Source organism: Scyliorhinus torazame, chromosome 18 (genome assembly GCF_047496885.1).
Source record: "Scyliorhinus torazame isolate Kashiwa2021f chromosome 18, sScyTor2.1, whole genome shotgun sequence".
Taxonomy (NCBI): Eukaryota; Metazoa; Chordata; class Chondrichthyes; order Carcharhiniformes; family Scyliorhinidae; genus Scyliorhinus; species Scyliorhinus torazame.
In genome coordinates this window covers 127,591,030-127,608,995 of record NC_092724.1, presented here as the reverse complement: position 1 = coordinate 127,608,995, position 17,966 = coordinate 127,591,030, and the positions used below count along the sequence as shown (strand labels likewise).

General features: G+C 45.3%; 1 protein-coding gene across 3 annotated transcripts in view; it reads right to left on the bottom strand.

Moving 5' to 3' along the window:
* LOC140395495 (alpha-1,6-mannosylglycoprotein 6-beta-N-acetylglucosaminyltransferase B-like) overlaps positions 1-17,966 on the bottom strand; it is a 1,325,626-nt gene that overhangs the window by 447,529 nt on the left and 860,131 nt on the right. For 2 of the 3 annotated variants that reach the window (XM_072483321.1, XM_072483323.1), the window contains 2 exons: positions 15,229-15,399; positions 11,105-11,274 (listed from right to left, as the gene is read on the bottom strand). In XM_072483321.1, coding sequence (XP_072339422.1) covers positions 11,105-11,274; positions 15,229-15,399 — 341 coding nt within the window. The remainder of the gene's footprint in view (positions 1-11,104; positions 11,275-15,228; positions 15,400-17,966) is intronic. The other variant, XM_072483322.1, reaches the window with a different exon arrangement.

Genomic DNA, 17,966 nt, shown 5'->3' with positions numbered 1-17,966 from the left:
GTCTGCGTGGGTTTCCTCCGGGTGCTCCGGTTTCCTCCCAAAGTCCAAAGACGTGCAGATTAGATGGATTGGCCATGCTAAATTGCCCTTAGTGTCCAAAAAGATTAGGAGGGGTTATTGGGTTTAGGGGACAGGGTGGAAGTGAGGGCTTAAGTGGGTCGGTGCAGACTCGATGGGTCGAATGGCCTCCTTCTGCACTGTATGATCTATGAACGTTTATGAACTTCAATTTAGCTTGGCTAATTCACCTACGCTGCACATCCTTTTGGGTTGTAGGGGCGAGACCCATGCAGACACGGGGAGAATGTGCAAAATCCACATGGACAGTGACCTGGGGCCAGGATCGAACCTGGATCCTCGCGCCATGAGGCAGCAGTGCTAACCACTGTGTCACCGTGCCACCAGAAGGTCACTTAACCAAGACAAAGCACTGGGCAGAACCGGAGTCCTCCACCCAAACTCATCTTTGGGCTATTAGCGAGACGAAGGCAAGAACCTCTGCTTTTGCCCCCCTCTTTAGGTCTGGTGAGTCCGAGCCCCAAAGATAGCCACCAACGGGCAAGGCTCCAACTCAATCCCAAGAATCCCTGATATGCTGGTGAAGAAGAAGACCCAAAAGCTCACAAGTTTAGGACAAGACCAGAACATACATGTGTGATTCGCTGGACCCTGTGAACAACGTACGCGGCTATCCTCTACATCTGAAAAAATCCCACTCATCCTTGGTCTGGTCAGATGTGCCCTATGCACCACCTGGAACTGAAGCTGAGGCGAGCACATTAGGAGGTGGAGTTGACCTTATTTTTATTAACTTTCACAAAGTAAGATTTGGGGAGGAAAACTGCGAAAACCTTCAAATATAATTAATTTAGTATCGATAAATCTAATAGTTAGTTGTAATTTCCCACTTTCTCCTACTCCTTCTGGAGAATGGGACAGCGAGTACCTCACACTTCACTCACATAGCTCTGTCAATGGTGTGAGTGATATTCAATTTTCCCCTTCATAGGTTCATTTGCGCCCAGGTGATTGCCTTCTCCTCTGGATTAGAAAACCCAGTTTGGGCAAATTTAAGTGTAAACACTTGGCTTGATTTTCTGACTGGGATGAGGAATGACATTGCTGTTGTTTCCAAAGCTGTTGTGTGGTACCACCCAGATGGATTTTACAGGGTTGGTTCACTGAAATATTGTTTAAGGGCATGGTTCTCCATTCAGGAGACTGTGTTCCCTCGTTGGAGCTAGATCGCTTCTGTTTCACGCTGGTGCTGGGTGCTGTGCCCAGAAGCGATTCAGTGTTCCTTGCCGGAAAATCTATGCAAGGCAGGGGTTGCAAAGAATCGTGCTACCGGCCGTCATTTTTAGCAGGCGGCCCGATAGCAGGACCCAGTAACTGGTCAACCCCCCCCCACAATGCGACTCCTGCCCCCCCCCCCCCACATCATGAGTATTGCTGGGTCACCCCGCAGAACACACACATGAGGGTGACCTGATCACCCACCACTGACCCCCCCCCCCCCCCCCCCCCCACCAGGGACCCTCACCAAATCCCCCACCAGAAACCCCTCAATAACAGGGAAACCTGCAGATAAGAGAACTCCCATAATGGGTAACTCTCCATAACAGAGAACTCCCCAAAGCAGGGAACCTCGATGTCAGAGACCCCCTCCCCACATCAGTCACGCCAGTCTGGAAGCTAAACAGCAGTCCAGGCAGAAACAGTGAAACAAAATCACTGTTTTCTCACTTACTTGTGCCTTACACCTGCTGCCTCAGATACTTGTCTGGAAAGCAGCAGCTGTAACTTAATAGAAAGACAAAACCACACCAAAAGACTGAGATGCTTTGATCATGAAGGCTTCTAGTCATTTCAAAGAGAAAAAGCTTTTAGTCGCCAGTGATTGAAGTTTCCAGACAGCCAGATGTCTGGATTGATTATTTTAATTTCCCTTCACGCTTGAATGAATCTCAAGTACCCAGATGTGAAACTAACCATAATGTTTATTAACATCGAGCTTTGATTGACAGATCATAGAGTCATAGAATAGAATCATAGATTCCCTAGAGTGCAGAAGGGGGCCATTCAGCCCATCGAGTCTGCACCAACATTTCAAAGACCACCCAATCCCCCGCCCTATTCCTGCCCTAAGGGACAATATTTTAGCAATGCCAATCCACCTAACTGGCACATCTTTGGGCTGTGGGAGGAAACTGGAGCACCCAGAGGAAACCAACACAGCCACGAGGAGAATGTGGAAACTCCACACAGTCACCCGAGGTCGGAATTGAACTTGGGTCCCTGGCGCTGTGAAGCAACAGTGCTAACCACTGTGCCACATGCCGCCTCATGACCGCAGCAAAAGCAGTTTACTGTTTTTTTGCTGAGAAAAAGAGGAAATTAAAACACTTAACTCCTAGATGTTTCTAAACATTGTGGTTAGTTTGGCGGGGGTGGGAGGAGGGGGGTGGGGGGGGGGGGGGTGGGGGTTGAAGCCTTTTGATATGGTTTGGGCTTTGGACTGAGCCTGTCCACCACTCCCTCAGGTAGTGCATTTAAGACCTTAACCACTTGCTGCTTGAACTAGATTTCTTCATGTCACTTTTGCTTCTCTTATTAATTACTTTAAATCTGTGCTATTGCATTATCAATCCTTTCACAAGTGGAAAATGTTTCTCCATATCTATGCTGTCCAGACCCCTCATGATGTTGAGCACCTCTGTCAAATCTCCCCTCATCCTTTTCTCGAAGGAAAACAGTCTGAACCTCTGCAATCTTTGTTCATAACTGAAGTTCCTCATCCGTGGAACCATTCTCAAGAATATTTTCTGTATGTTCTCTCATGTCTTCCCATCAGTGCATGCCCCTGAACTGGATACAGTAGATTTCATAGAATTTACAGTGCAGAAACTCAGCTGAGGCCGAACTAGTGACTTATACAAGTTCAACACAACCGCCTTGCTCTTGTACTTAATGCTCCTGTTAAGAAAGCCCAGGATATTTTACGCTTTCTTAACTTCTCTTTCCACCTGTCCAGCCACCTTCAAAGGCTTATGCACAACTACACCTAGGTCCCTCTGCTCCTGCAGGCCTTGTTGTACACTTTAGAACAAAGAACAAAGAACAAAGAAATGTACAGCACAGGAACAGGCCCTTCGGCCCTCCAAGCCCGTGCCGACCATGCTGCCCGACTAAACTACAATCTTCTACACTTCCTGGGTCCGTATCCCTCTATTCCCATCCTATTCATGTATTTGTCAAGATGCCCCTTAAATGTCACTATCGTCCCTGCTTCCACCACCTCCTCCGGTAGCGAGTTCCAGGCACCCACTACCCTCTGCGTAAAAAACTTGCCTCGTACATCTACTCTAAACCTTGCCCCTCTCACCTTAAACCTATGCCCCCTAGTAATTGACCCCTCTACCCTGGGGAAAAGCTTCTGACTATCCACTCTGTCTATGCCCCTCATAATTTTGTAGACCTCTATCAAGTCGCCCCTCAACCTCCTTTGTTCCAGTGAGAACAAACGAGTTTATTCAACCGCTCCTCATAGCTAATGCCCTCCATACCAGGCAACATTCTGGTAAATCTCTTCTGCACCCTCTCTAAAGCCTCCACATCCTTCGGGTAGTGTGGCGACCAGAATTGAACACTATACTCCAAGTGTGGCCTAACTAAGGTTCTATACAGCTGCAACATGACTTGCCAATTCTTATACTCAATGCCCCGGCCAATGAAGGCAAGCATGCCGTATGCCTTCTTGACTACCTTCTCCACCTGTGTTGCCCCTTTCAGTGACCTGTGGACATGTACTCCTAGATCTCTTTGACTTTCAATACTCTTGAGGGTTCTACCATTCACTGTATATTCCCTACCTGCATTGGACCTTCCAAAATGCATTACCTCACATTTGTCCGGATTAAACTCCATCTGCCATCTCTCCGCCCACGTCTCCAAACAATCTAAATCCTGCTGTATCCTCTGACAGTCCTCATCGCTATCCGCAATTCCACCAACCTTTGTGTCATCTGCAAACTTACTAATCAGACCAGTTACAGTTTCCTCCAAATCATTTTCTATATACTACAAACAGCAAAGGTCCCAGCACTGATCCCTGTGGAACACCACTGGTCACAGCCCTGCAATTAGAAAAGCATCCTTCCATTGCTACTCTCTGCCTTCTATGACCTAGCCAGTTCTGTATCCACCTTGCCAGCTCACCCCTGATCCCATGTGACTTCACCTTTTGTACTAGTCTACCATGAGGGACCTTGTCAAAGGCCTTACTGAAGTCCATATAGACAACATCCACTGCCCTACCTGCATCAATCATCTTTGTGACCTCCTCGGAAAACTCTATCAAGTTAGTGAGACACGACCTCCCCTTCACAAAACCATGCTGCCTCTCACTAATACGTCCATTTGCTTCCAAATGGGAGTAGATCCTGTCTCGAAGAATTCTCTCCAGTAATTTCCCTACCACTGAAGTAAGGCTCACCGGCCTGTAGTTCCCTGGATTATCCTTGCTACCCTTCTTAAACAGAGGAACAACATTGGCTATTCTCCAGTCCTCCGGGACATCACCTGAAGACAGTGAGGATCCAAAGATTTCTGTCAAGGCCTCAGCAATTTCCTCTCCAGCCTCCTTCAGTATTCTGGGGTAGATCCCATCAGGCCCTGGGGACTTATCTACCTTAATATTTTTTAAGACACCCAACACCTCGTCTTTTTGGATCTCAATGTGACCCAGGTTATCTACACATCCTTCTCCAGACTCAACATCTACCAATTTCTTCTCTTTGGTGAATACTGATGCAAAGTATTCATTTAGTACCTCGCCCATTTCCTCTGGCTCCACACATAGATTCCCTTGCCGATCCTTCAGTGGGCCAACCCTTTCCCTGGCTACCCTCTTGCGTTTTATGTACGTGTAAAAAGCCTTGGGATTTTCCTTAACCCTATTTGCCAATAACTTTTCGTGACCCCTTCTAGCCCTCCTGACTCATTGCTTAAGTTCCTTCCTACTTTCCTTATATTCCACAAAGTCTGTTCCCAGCCTTTTAGCCCTGACAAATGCCTCTTTTTTCTTTTTGACGAGGCCTACAATATCTCTCGTTATCCAAGGTTCCCAAAACTTGCCGTATTTATCCTTTTTCCTCACAGGAACACCCTAACTTATATTGTCTCTCCATGTTCTTCTTGCCAAAATAAGTCACTTTACGTTCTCCACATTGAACTTCATCTGCCACCTATCCACTCATTCCACCAGCTTGTCTATGTCCATTTGATGTTATGTGCTTTCCTAGTCAGTTCATCATACTTCCAAGTTTTGTATTATCCGCAAACTTTGAAATTTTGCTCAGTACACCAGGGTATAGGTCATTAACATATATCAGGAAAATCAAGAGTCCCAAGGCCCTGGGGAACACCACTACAAACCTTACGCCAGCACGAAAAACGTCCATCAATGACTACTCTTTGTTTCCGTAATTCCGGAACCATGTTGGTGCTGTCCCTTTCATTCTATGAGTTATAACCTTACTCACAAGTCTGTTATGTGGCACTGTATCAAGCAGCTTTTGGAAATCCATCACCCAATTGCATACCTCTCACCAACCCACTCTGATAACTCTCCAAAAGGTTCCAGCAAGTTATTCTCTTAAGAAATCTATGCTGGCTTTCCTTAATTGGTCCATTTTTGTCTTTGTGATTGTTAATTTTGTCCCAAGTGATTTTTTTCTAGAAATTTCCAACCACAAAGTTAAATTGAATGGCCTGTAGTTACTGGGCTTATCTTTATACGTTTTTTGATTAAGGGTGTAACATTTCTATAAGGTCCTGAGGGGTCTTGAGAAGGTGAATATGGAGAGGATGCTTCCTCAAGTGGAAGAATTCAAAACTAAGGATCAGTGTTTATAAATAAAGAGTCACCCATTTAAGTCAGAGATGAGGAAAATGAGTTTTTGGAACTATCTTTCCCAAAAGATGGTGGAAGCAGAGTCTTTGAATATCTTTAAGGCAGAGGTAAATAGGTTCTTGCTAAGCAAGGAGGTGAGAGGTTATTGGGGGGGGGGGGGCGGGGGGGTTGGTGGGAATGTGGAGTTGAGGTCACAATCAGGTTAGCAAAGATCTTATTGAATGATGGAGCATGCTCAAAGGATGGATAGGTCTACTCCTGCTCCGATTTCACATGTTCATATGTATGTTTGTGTTACTCCAGTCCTCTTTACCAACTTTAATTGCAGATAACCTATCCGAAAGCTCTTCCTTATCAATTTGAAATACTTCTAGTGTCTGAATTACCTCCTCTTTTACCATAGTCTGAATAGCATCTTCTTCCTTGGTAAAGACGATGTAGAATATTTATTTAATACCTCAGCTATGCCCTTTGCCTCTATGTATAAATCCTCCTTTTGGTCCCCAATTGGTCCTACTCCTCCTTTTCCCATCTTTTTTGCTATTTATATGCTTATCGAAGACTTTGGGGTTCCCTTTTAAGTTAGCTGCTAGTCTCTTCATACTCTCTCTTTGCTTCTCTTATTTGTTTCTTCAACTCCCTTCTAAATCTTCTATATTCATTTGTTTTCCAATATGTTTTCTACCTGACCCATCATGTGGGGATGTGGTCGTGCCACAGAATTAGTAATCCAGGTTATTGCTCTGGGGACCCGGGTTCTAATCCCACCATGACAGATGGTGAAATGTGAACCCAGTAAAAGCTGGAATTAAAGTGATGACCCTGAAACAAATGTCAATTGCCTTAAAAACCCATTTTGTTCACTCATGTCCTTACCTGGTTTGGCCTACATGTGACTCTAGATCCACAGCAATGTAGTTGACTCTTAATTGCCCTCAGAAAGCACTCAGTTTAAGGGCAATTAGGAATGGACAGTAAATATCAGGCTAGCCAGCGATGCCCATATCCCATGAATGAATTAAAAATAAAATAAGCAAACATTTTCTTCTTCGTCTTCATTTCCTTCTCCTTTGTCATCCAGGGGACTCCGGATTTGTTTGCCCTGCCTTTCCCCATCAAGGGAATATACCTTAACAGTGCCTAAGTTGACTCTTCTTAGATCAGCTACTGTTTTACTGCCAACCATTGACTCAAAATTTATTTGTCCCAGATTAGTTCTTACCCCATTGAAGCTGGCTATCCCACGTTAATTTTTTTCTCAATTTGAACTGTTCTTTCTCCTTTTCTATTGTCAACCGAAACCTTATGGCAAATGATCGCTGTCCCCTAAGTGTTCTCCCACTGACACTTGATCCACTTGGCCCACCTTATTCCCAAGAACCAGGTCTAGGAGTGGCTCTTTCCTCATTCAACTGGAAATGTACTGAAGAAAATGTTCATTTACACTCGCCCAGTTTATATTTGGATAATTATAAGTCCTCACTAAAGGTATTCCATAATTCTTGCATTTCTCTGTAATTTTCTTGCATATTTGTTCCTCTACATCCTTCCCACTAGCTGGTGGCCAACAGACTCCACCAAGCAATGTAATTGCACCATTTTTGTTCCTTAACTCTAGCCAAATAGATTATGACCAGGATTCTCCAATCACGGCCGGGTCGGAGAATCGCTGGGGGGGGGGGGGGGGGGGGGGTGCGCATGGGTGGGCGCGCGAAACCCGCCATGCTGCTCGACGCTGGGCCACTGATTCTCTGGCCAGCCGCACGGTTGCCACAGCGCCGTGCCCCCCCATTCTCTGCGCTCAATGGGCTGAGTGCCCGCCGAGTCCCGCCAGCGCCGTTTGCGTATGGTCCTACCTAGCGGGACTTTGGCGTTCTGGCTGCGGGGACCGTCCTGGTGGGGGAGCGGGGGGAACCGACTCCGGGGGGGCCTTCATGGTGGCCAGGCCCCGGTTGGGGGCAACCGATTGGTGGGTGGGCTCATTCTGGGGGGGGGGCCTATGTTCCTTCGCGCCGGGCCCCTGTAGGGCTCCGCCATATTGCCCGGGGGCCGGCGCGGTGACGTCCGTGGCACACATGCGCAGACCCGCGCTGGCCGTGGTGGGCTGGCTTTCGCCGCCAGAACAACGCACAGCAGTCCGACACCATTCTAGTCCCCTAGGAAGGGGTGAATGCCTGGGCCGGGAGGCCCGTTGACACCGGCATCGCTCGTGCCGGTTTTGACGCCGGCGTCAACACTGGGCCGGGAGTCCGGAGACTCCCGTCCCATGTCTTTGACCCCTTTCGAACATTCTCTTTCTCCAGCACTGCAAAGCTCTCCTTAATCAACACCACCACCCCTTCACCTTTTCTTCCTTTCCTATCACTCCTGAACACCTTGTATCTAATCCTGTCCATCTTTGAGCCGCAACATCATATTTCTACAGAGCAATCTGCACCAGCAAGACATCAATCTTATTTACTAATCTTTTCTATGAAGGAGCTGACTTCATTTCACAGTATTAAGCACACTAGTGCAAACATGACCATAATATTGGATCTTGACTTCTAGGAGAGTAACTCAATTAATATGCTCCAAGTCTCAACAAGATTAATTGCTGGCACCAAATATGTGGATCAAGAAATTTGTAGAGAACAATGTCTATGCTTAAAAAGGCAAGCCAAGGTGTGCCTGATATTGACTCCATTTAAATGGGACCACTGTGGAAGTTTTGAAGTGTGGGCCCCTGCATTGGCAGCTGTGGCCTCAGATGTGTCATTAGAGGGGAAAGGGATATGATTGGAAGGGGTTGACTGGGAAAGGGATGATTATTGGAGGAAGGAAACTGGGATGAGGATTGATTAAGCAATCAGGGAAGGGTAGGAGGTGATGGAGGTTGGTGGCAAGGTGATAGGTGCACACAGATTTAATATGGGGCCATGAGAAGGACCCATAGACATTCTAGCTCTCTATTCAAATCAGCATATTTTTATATACCCAGCATTTTAGTGGAAGACTGCCTTGTTAGGCTGCATGTATGGAGCAAGGGGCGCGATTCTCCGACCCCCCACCGGGTCAGAGAATCGCCGGGGGCCGGTGTGAAACCTGCCTCCACCGTGTCCCGAATTCTCCGCCACCGGAGATTCGGCGGGCGCAGGAATCGTGCCGCGCCGGTCGGCGGAAATCTCCCGGCGATTCTCCGGTCCGCGATGGGCCGAATTCCCGCCGCCGTCAACCCACGGCAGCTGGCGTGGATTGAACCACCTTTCGAAAGGCGGGACAAGGCGGTGCGGGCGTGCTCCGGGGTCCTGGGAGGGGCCGCGGGGCGATCTGGCCCCGGGGGGTGCCCCCGATCGCGGGCCAGGCCACCGTGGGGTCACCCCCTGGGGCCAGATCGCCCTGCGCCCCCCCCCAGGACCCTGGAGCCCGCCCGTGCTGCCTTGTCCCGCCGGTAAGGTAGGTGGTTTAATTTACGCCGGCGGGACAGGCATTTTAGCGGCGGGTCTTCGGCCCATGCGGGCCGGAGAATCGAGCGGGGGGGCCCGCCAACCGGCGTGCCGTGATTCCCGCCCCCGCCGAATATCCGGTGCCGGAGACTTCGGCAACCGGCGGGGGCGGGATTCACGCCAGCCTCCGGTGATTCTCCGACCCGGCGGGGGGTCGGAGAATCTCGCCCTGTGTCTCAATTTTCAGGTGAGCTGTATATTCATTCTTCAGCGAGAATCATTACCAGCTCAAAAGTAATAGTTCTGCCAAATAAAACACTTTATGGTGCTTCTATCAGCATTGAATTGTGGAAAGATCGTGACAAATGTTCTCAGAACTTAGGAAATAGTTATCCAAGGATGCCCCAACATATTATTTTACTTCCTCTACCAGTTTTCCCTTTTCACTTGATCTGAAACAGTTGATGCTTTCTTGAATTCCCGGTGTCTTTGATTCAACAGGAGTCACGGGATGAACTAACTTATGTTCATTGTTGACATCCACTCAAATGAGCTCTTGGTTGGGATGGAAGACAGCAATCAGGCTGTGGACAGCTGCTTGATTTTTTTGCTGCTTACCCAAAGCTGCTGATAGCTAACTGAGAACGATTAATTAGGTGCAGGCGAATGATGACGTTCTTTCTCTTTATCATTTTACTGGATGCGTTAACCGTCAAAAGGACCTGGGCTAAAGCATTTTTTACGAGCAACTTTAAATGCAGAATCTTTATTAATGTTGGTGTTACGTCGCCTTTTATTCAATTACTTATTCAACCATTCATAATGCCTGGCGAAGGCCATGACAGCATAATTTATAGCTATAGGTCCACTGAAGTTCACTTATCAAGTCAAGGCAGATAATATTTCCTCAAGTATATATTCCAATAATCAAGATGAGAGATAAATAGGGTAAACCACAAAGTACAGTCAATTTGTAAGAAATGTTTTAATCTCTCATTTTCATTTCTATCATGAATATGTAAAGTGTGTGGAATAGAATCTGTATTTTCAAACGGTAACATCCAAGAAGCACGGGAAAGAGCTTTCATTAGGGAAATCCATTAAAAAGTGTTACAGTTTAACATGTCTTTGCGCAAATAAGAAACCATAAAATTAAATCAATGATCCTCCTTCCCTATTTCACCATTGCAGCACAGTCTCTAATATAGTGCAGTGGTATAATGGCTACAGGGTTCAGTATTTTACTTTTCAGCCAATCCAGTGATTAATGCACGGCTTCAGACCCAAATTATTGGGCGGGTATTTTTCCGCACGTTCCCACACGTGTTTTGCACTGGCAGAAGCTGCCCGCTATTGGCCGACTTCAACGGGAGTTTCCCATTCTAGGCACTCCCGCCACTGGGAAACACGCCACGGGAGCTCGGATCAGCGGGACCAGAAGATTCCACTGGCAGAAACAGCTGGAAAATTCTGGCCATTATCTGAAAAAGCTTAAAGCACTTAGCTGTTCATTAAGTATCTGCACGGAGATGGTTAACTCTGTTTCTTTTTCTATAGATGCTGCCTGACCTGCTGAGTATTTCCTGCATTTTGGGTTTTATTTCAGAATTCCAGCACCTAAATTATTTTGCTCAAGTATTATCAGCCTTGAACAGATATCCAACACCCCTACTGTTTAACACCAGATCTCCTCGTTTGAGAATTTAAAACAAACATTATGGGCATGAACCTTAAATTCAGGATGAAAGTGTGATAGACACAGTACCTTTGTAGCTCCCTTAAAGTAGCTGTGATTTTCAGGCTGTGGCCCAACACATACAGAGTGGCTAAGATATCAGCCCATTGAACCAACTCGCCCAACGGGCCACCTTTCGACACGACAGGGCTGAAAACATCGCCTGCCTCCTCTGTCAAGAAACCCAGGTGAATCAAGATCTGTGAAGGATAGAAATTCCAAACGTAGTAAGACTTCAGAGTTTTAAGGCAGGGAGATGTCAATCATTGAAGCAAGCATTTAGTTGATCAATGTGGAGCAGAAATCTGGATCTAAACTATGCAGTTTCTGCCATGCTTCACTCTACTTGAGAGCGAAGAGTTGAAGGGTTCATGCTATGGTGGAGCTCTGATCTGAATCACTCAGCTGTACTGTCATACTTCCCCACTTATATTTCACGGTGCCTGCATTCCATAGCACTGCAGAGGTCACTGAAAGTCCAAATTCTCATAGTAATTAATTGGGACACCTTTCTGTTTCACGATTACTGCATTATTTTGCTGGTGTGAGCGTGTAGCGGTTTCTTTTGCACAGATTAACAGAATTACGGAAGTACCTTGGTACAATGCAAAAATATATGGCAAATTGCACTGCTTAAACAGTATATCAGTTTTGCCTGGCCTATCTGTATTGATCAGTAAGAATCAATAGACTGTTGATGAAAGGTCCATTTAATCTAAAAAATGCATGTTAAAAAGGCATTCTTATTTGATCTGCAGGTTAGCAAACAGAATGTAGTAGTGACATGAATGATGTTGCAATAATGTTGCAGTGCGACCAAGCATGTCCAGGAATAGACTGTCATCTTGATTTTAATGAAACGTTTGATAAATCTTTGTAAAGATTTGCAGTGCAACTGATATACCATTTGGCTTGACACTGCCTGGCTTTTGTGGCAACACACACCCAAACATTTCATTTTGAGATAACACTCACCCCATTCACACCTTTAAAGGAACAGAATTTTGACACAAAATGAGCGGAGATCCAAATCTCAGATGTGAGTAAGTAAATAGTGAACACAATGCAGGCCCTCCCGCCAGAGAGGCAGAGAAAAATGAGAGGGGAACAGCCTGCAACCTTCTGGTAGCCAACCACAAAATAATGTTGACCAATACCTGGAGGTTCCCCATCCCCAGTCAAACATGATTCATTGAACAGAGAACAGAAAGAAGGGAGTGGGGAAGAAGATTATTTCGAGAGAAAGTATCTACTTAAGAAAAAAACGAGCAAAACTGAGGTCACCTCAGGCTAAAGGGTGTGAAATGGAATTAATTTTAAGAATGCAGTCTGAGTGGGAAGCCTTGAATTGCATAAAGACTCAAAGCATTCAAAATGTGTTATAGGTCAATGATCAATATTAGCATTAAAATCATTTTAGACAGAGAAATATACAACGTAAGAGCTGCTGTAGAATCTCTGTTGTAGAATCTCTGTGGCAATGTTTGCATTTTTAATTTTCAAGGTATATATGATACCTTAATATGTTACTAGTCCATTTGCTGGAGCGCTGCTCATGGAGCCAAGGCCAATTGTAGTTTTCAGTTGAAAGGGGGAGTCAGAAGATTGCAACATGGGGAAATCATGACAGTGACAGTGGCCCTGGGGAGGGGTGGGGTGTGAGGAGATGTCCTGGCGGGTTGTGAGGGGGGCAATTTCGATGTGGAGGCATCGGCCGAGGGATGGAAAGGGAAGTCTGGAGGTTTTGAGTCAATGAGCGGTGGGCTCACAGTCAGAAGGGACTTTCTGATTGAGGCGCATCCCTCAACCTTCCAGCCCAAGATCAAGGATAAGAACTTTCTCTATTTCTCACTCTCAGCCATTGGGTGCCTGCCAATCTGAAAATTGAGGCTGAGCTTAAAAAGGCACTTAAGTGGCAACTCCTCACCATAAAACCACATCCCCGCCCACTCTCTGTAAAATTGCATCCCAGAGGCAATCCTGTCCATGTGATTTCACACACCTCATCCTCCCCCTCCTACCTCAACCTCCCATCCACATTAAAACCTACATTGGGGCAGCATCATATTCAGACCCATGTTCTTCCTAACAAATTAAATTACCTCATACTTCTCTGTATTGAACTTCATCTGCCACCTATCTGCCCACTCCACCAACATGTCTATGAGCTTTTGAAGTTCTACACTGTCCTCCTCACAGTTTATAATGCTTCCAAGTTTCGATATCATCTGCAAACTTTGAAATTGTTCCCTGCGCATCAAGATTTGGATAATTAATATACATCAGGAAAAGCAAGGGTCCCAATACCGATGCCTGGGGAACTCCATTACAAACCTTCCTCTCGCCCGAAAAATAACCAGTAACATTATTCGCTGTTTCCTGCCTCTCAGCCTATTCTGCATCCACGTTCCTACTTTCCCTTTTATTCCATGAGCTATAGCTTTTCCCACAAGTCTATTTTGTGGCACTGTATCCCAGGCCTTTTGGAAGCCTATGTTTGGACCACATCAACAGCATTGCCCTCATTAACCCTCTCTATTACCTCTTCAGAAAACTCCAGCAAGTTGGTTAAACATGATTTTCCCTTAAAAAATCTATGCTAGCTCTTACTAATAAACCCACATTTTACCGTATGATTATTAATTCTGTCCCGAATAATTGTTTCCAGAAGCTTCCCCACCACCAAAGTTAACTTACTGTGTCACAAAGTGCCAACAATCATGGTTTGAAAGCAGCATGTACGTAGATAAACACCGTTAGATATTTTTCTATGTTAAGGGCACCTTTAAACGTAAGTTGTTGTTGATCAAAATGTAGATCCAATTAAGGTATTTGTCCCCGCAGACAGCTTTTATTTTTTTCCCTCTTTTCATGACAGTTTTTCTGTGGTAGAGTTTCATAGGTGTTGATAGACGTCTGGCGACTCACTCAAGTGAAAGCTTAATTTAGGAATCTCTATAGTAAGTGTTGGCCTCCTATCTGATGGTTGCATCTCAAAATAGTCTAGTTATGTCTGCACCTGTTACCACACACGCATTTTACAGTAGATGTCATTTTACTTCTTGGTTACCTTGTAGAGCTGCAACCTTAGTGGATTATTCCTGGCTCTTTCCTAGTCCAAAGCACTGAGATTAATCAATGCATCCAACTGCCTCAGTGGTTTTAAGCAACTATCTATAGGAAACCAAGTATCAAAGCTCAGTTCTGACGATTCATGTCGTGTGGTGTATCTAAGTCTGGTCTTGCAACTCAAAAGGGCATCTTAAAACTATTCAAACAAATTAAATGCAATTATGAAAGCTCATATGTAACTGCTATATTTGATTGATTTAAATTATCCATCTTGTTTAGCCACATTCTTTTTGTGAAGCAATGCAGCTCCTATGAAGGACAAAAAGGTCATACAAGTAGATTTCAGCGGTACAAACAGGTAGGGAACCAAAGAGGAGCAAATAGCAGATTGACATTCGCCAAGATGAAAGTGTGAGTAAAGACATTAAATCAATAGAGGCAATGAAAATAGATCTTATACAATATAATTAACAGAACAGAAAAAAAATGTGTTGAAAGTACTGAGTTGTAAAACCACTTCATATGCAATTTATTTTACATAGCCGTGTTGAATCCAATATTATGTATGCACAAGGCATAATCTAAAGGCTGGACCTAGTGAACAATAGAAATTGCCTTCAAGTTTGTCTTGAGCGATATCGAAGATTAGAAAACATAATTTCATTCCCCATAAGATGTGGAACAAACGCCGTGCTGATTCAGGATCAATTGGCACTTGAAAAAAAAGAGCAAGATCAATATCTGCTAGGATGTAGAATCGATAGCTGTAGAAATACTTAATAATAATGCTTGATTTTCTTTATCATAGAAGGGTGGGAAATAAATTAGATGCTAAGCAGCTGAAGTGGGAGGGAACATGGACTTTTGATGAAGGGATTTTGATGCTATTTTCTCACTGGATTTTCTTACATCTCTAAATCTATTCACACATACCATGAAGTTAAACAATTCAGTACTGAAGAATAAAACATACCAGTAAGCAACTTAGTAAAAGTTATATTGTGGCTGATTGATGTTGTGCATTTATGGATCAAGGTTACGCCTGAATCAGTATTCTTATTCTAATTCCATTGTCCATTCACCTTTTTCCTTTGCCTCTTTCTCGTCTCAAGCTTCTGGTTGAGGTTCTGAGCTGCCAAAATCCATTGTGTTGACAATCTTCGGATTCTCTTTTTCATGAATATTAGTGATTCCTTCCCACTGCCCATGAGTTCGAGGAGTTGTGCGAAGTCCGTTCGATAGAAAGCCTGCTGCTGTGAGAGAAATACATAGTCAAAATAAAATCGGCAAAGGTAACAGTGACTGAGTTGCCTGTTAACTCCAATTTGGATTAGCTGAAGTTAACCTTTCACCAACATAAACCTATTCATTCAGGGGCCATACTAATTTACTGCAAAGAGCAAGTCAATAAAAGGCACACTATTATGGAGCACATCACAGGATCTTGTAATTTTCTTTGTGCATTTTTCATTCTTATCCAACAAAAACAGGGCAAATATTTCTATTGTGGTCAAAGACATTTTGGAAATGAAAACACTTAAGAGGATTAAGACATCGGTTCAGTAACAGTTGGTGGATTACATTTCATGAAGGAAACGAGAATTTTGGAAAGGATATGGGGCGTCATTCTCCGACCCCCCGCCGGGTCGGAGAATCGCCGGGGGCTGGCGTGAATCCCGCCCTCGCCGGTTTAGTCTCCGGCACTGGATATTCGGCGGGGGCGGGAATCGGGCCGCGCCGGTTGGCGGGCCCCCCCCACTGGATTCTCCGGCCTGGATGGGCCGAAGTCCCGCCGATAAATTGCCTGTCCCGCCGGCGTGGATTAAACCACCTTTTGAACGGCGGGACAAGGCAGCGTGGGCGGGCTCCGGGGTCCTGGGGGGGGCGCGGGGCGATCTGGCCCCGGGGGGTGCCCCCACGGTGGCCTGGCCCGCGATCGGGGCCCACCGATCCGCGGGCGGGCCTGTGCTGTGGGGGCACTCTTTCCCTTCCGCCTTCAATACAGTCTCCACCATGGCGGTGGCGGAAGAGACTCCTTCCACTGCGCATGAGTGGGAAACTGTCAGTGGCCGCTGACGCTCCCGCGCATGCGCCGCCCGGAGATGTCATTTCCGCGCCAGCTGGCGGGGCAACAAAGGCCGTTTCCGCCAGCTGGCGGGGCAGAAATTCCTCCGGCGCCGGCCTAGCCCCTCAATGTTGGGGCTCAGCCCCCAAAGATGCGGAGCATTCCGCACCTTTGGGGCGGCGTGATGCCCTTCTGATTGGCACCGTTTTGGGCGCCAGTCGGCGGACTTTGCGCCGTTTCGGGAGAATTTCGCCCCATATGATAGTATTAGTACAACACTGAAGAATGACTTGAAACTGTTGGACGTTTTTATTTGCAAAGAAAGAGACTTAGGGGGAATCTAATAGAGTTTTAAAAATGATGCATATTTTTGAGAAGGTAAATGATGAAAGATTTTAGGAGTCAGTAAAAAAAGACATAAACTCAATGTTATCATGAGAAGGATAAAGGGGAACATTAAAAGACATGTTGTCACACAGTTAATAAACACACACAGTTCTGTACCTCAAGTGGCAATTGTGGCAGAGACTATCACATAATTTAAAACAAAGGTAGGTTGAAAAGAATAAATATAAAAATGATAAAGGGAAAAGACATAGGAATAAAAAGATGGAGAGTTAAAATTAAACGTAGTTCCTTTTGAAGGTTGAATGTTCAGCAAAGATACAATGGGACAAATTGCCACCTTCTGTGTAGTTCATTCTGTGGTTTACAGCAAAACAAAAGAATAATGGAAAATATAAACTACATTTGATGTGATACTGGACTGCACTGTCACATGGCCCTTAAATACTTGCCGAAAGATATTTGTACACTTACTAAGCACTCAGCTGCCATTGATTAATTTCTTGAATGCTTTAAAATTATTAATCGTCAAGATAAAAGTAGTTGTGTCAAGCTCCCCAAGTTGCAGGATGAAATTCTGTTACATTAAGCCTTTAATCAAGTTACTACCTAAATTGTGGCGTTTCACTTGAAGATTTCATCAGTTGCAACTTTGCAAAGTAGCATCGGGACCATATCCAAAATTTCTGATACCAGAATTCTCCTAATGCTATATAAGAAGGGTATGAAGAACAACAAAGCCAAGTGGTAAGGTGAACATCGATTGATTTATGGTCACAGGAAGTCTGCTGTGAGCAGCAAATATACTGACTGAGTACATGTCCGGGCTGGCCTTTATATTGATAACTTATGAGCTCCAGCTGGGCTGACCTCCACCCACTAGGGTGAAGCTCATATTCCACGAGTCCCACGGGGAGATCAATCCGGGATCCCCTGGACCTCATGGGGGTTACTACAGAGATCACCACCATCTGTTCCCTTCACATCCAAAGGAGATTGGTGAAGGGATATGCCTAAACAAGTGTATGTGTAAATATGTATAGCCTCCGATCAGTAGGTGTCAAGAAAATAATAGCACGTGACGCTGTAGCCTGGAAGGAGTATGGAGGAGAAATCATCGTGCTCAGTCGTGTTTGTATCAGTTCCAGTTTGATAGCATTAGTTTCCTAACCACAGTTTATTATACTACAATAAAATTAACTAGTCTTGAACTAGATGTTCTTTAGTACGTTGATTCCATGATTGTCTCTCTACAAATGCATAACAATTGGTACATAGTTTCACGTCAACCTGAAGCAAGTTTGTGGCTGTTGAAAATAATGTTTCTCTTTGAGGTTGGGGGGGGGGGGGTTTGAAGACATTAATGCCTAATTTAACATTTTTAATTCGAGATCTGGTGCTGGATTCTCC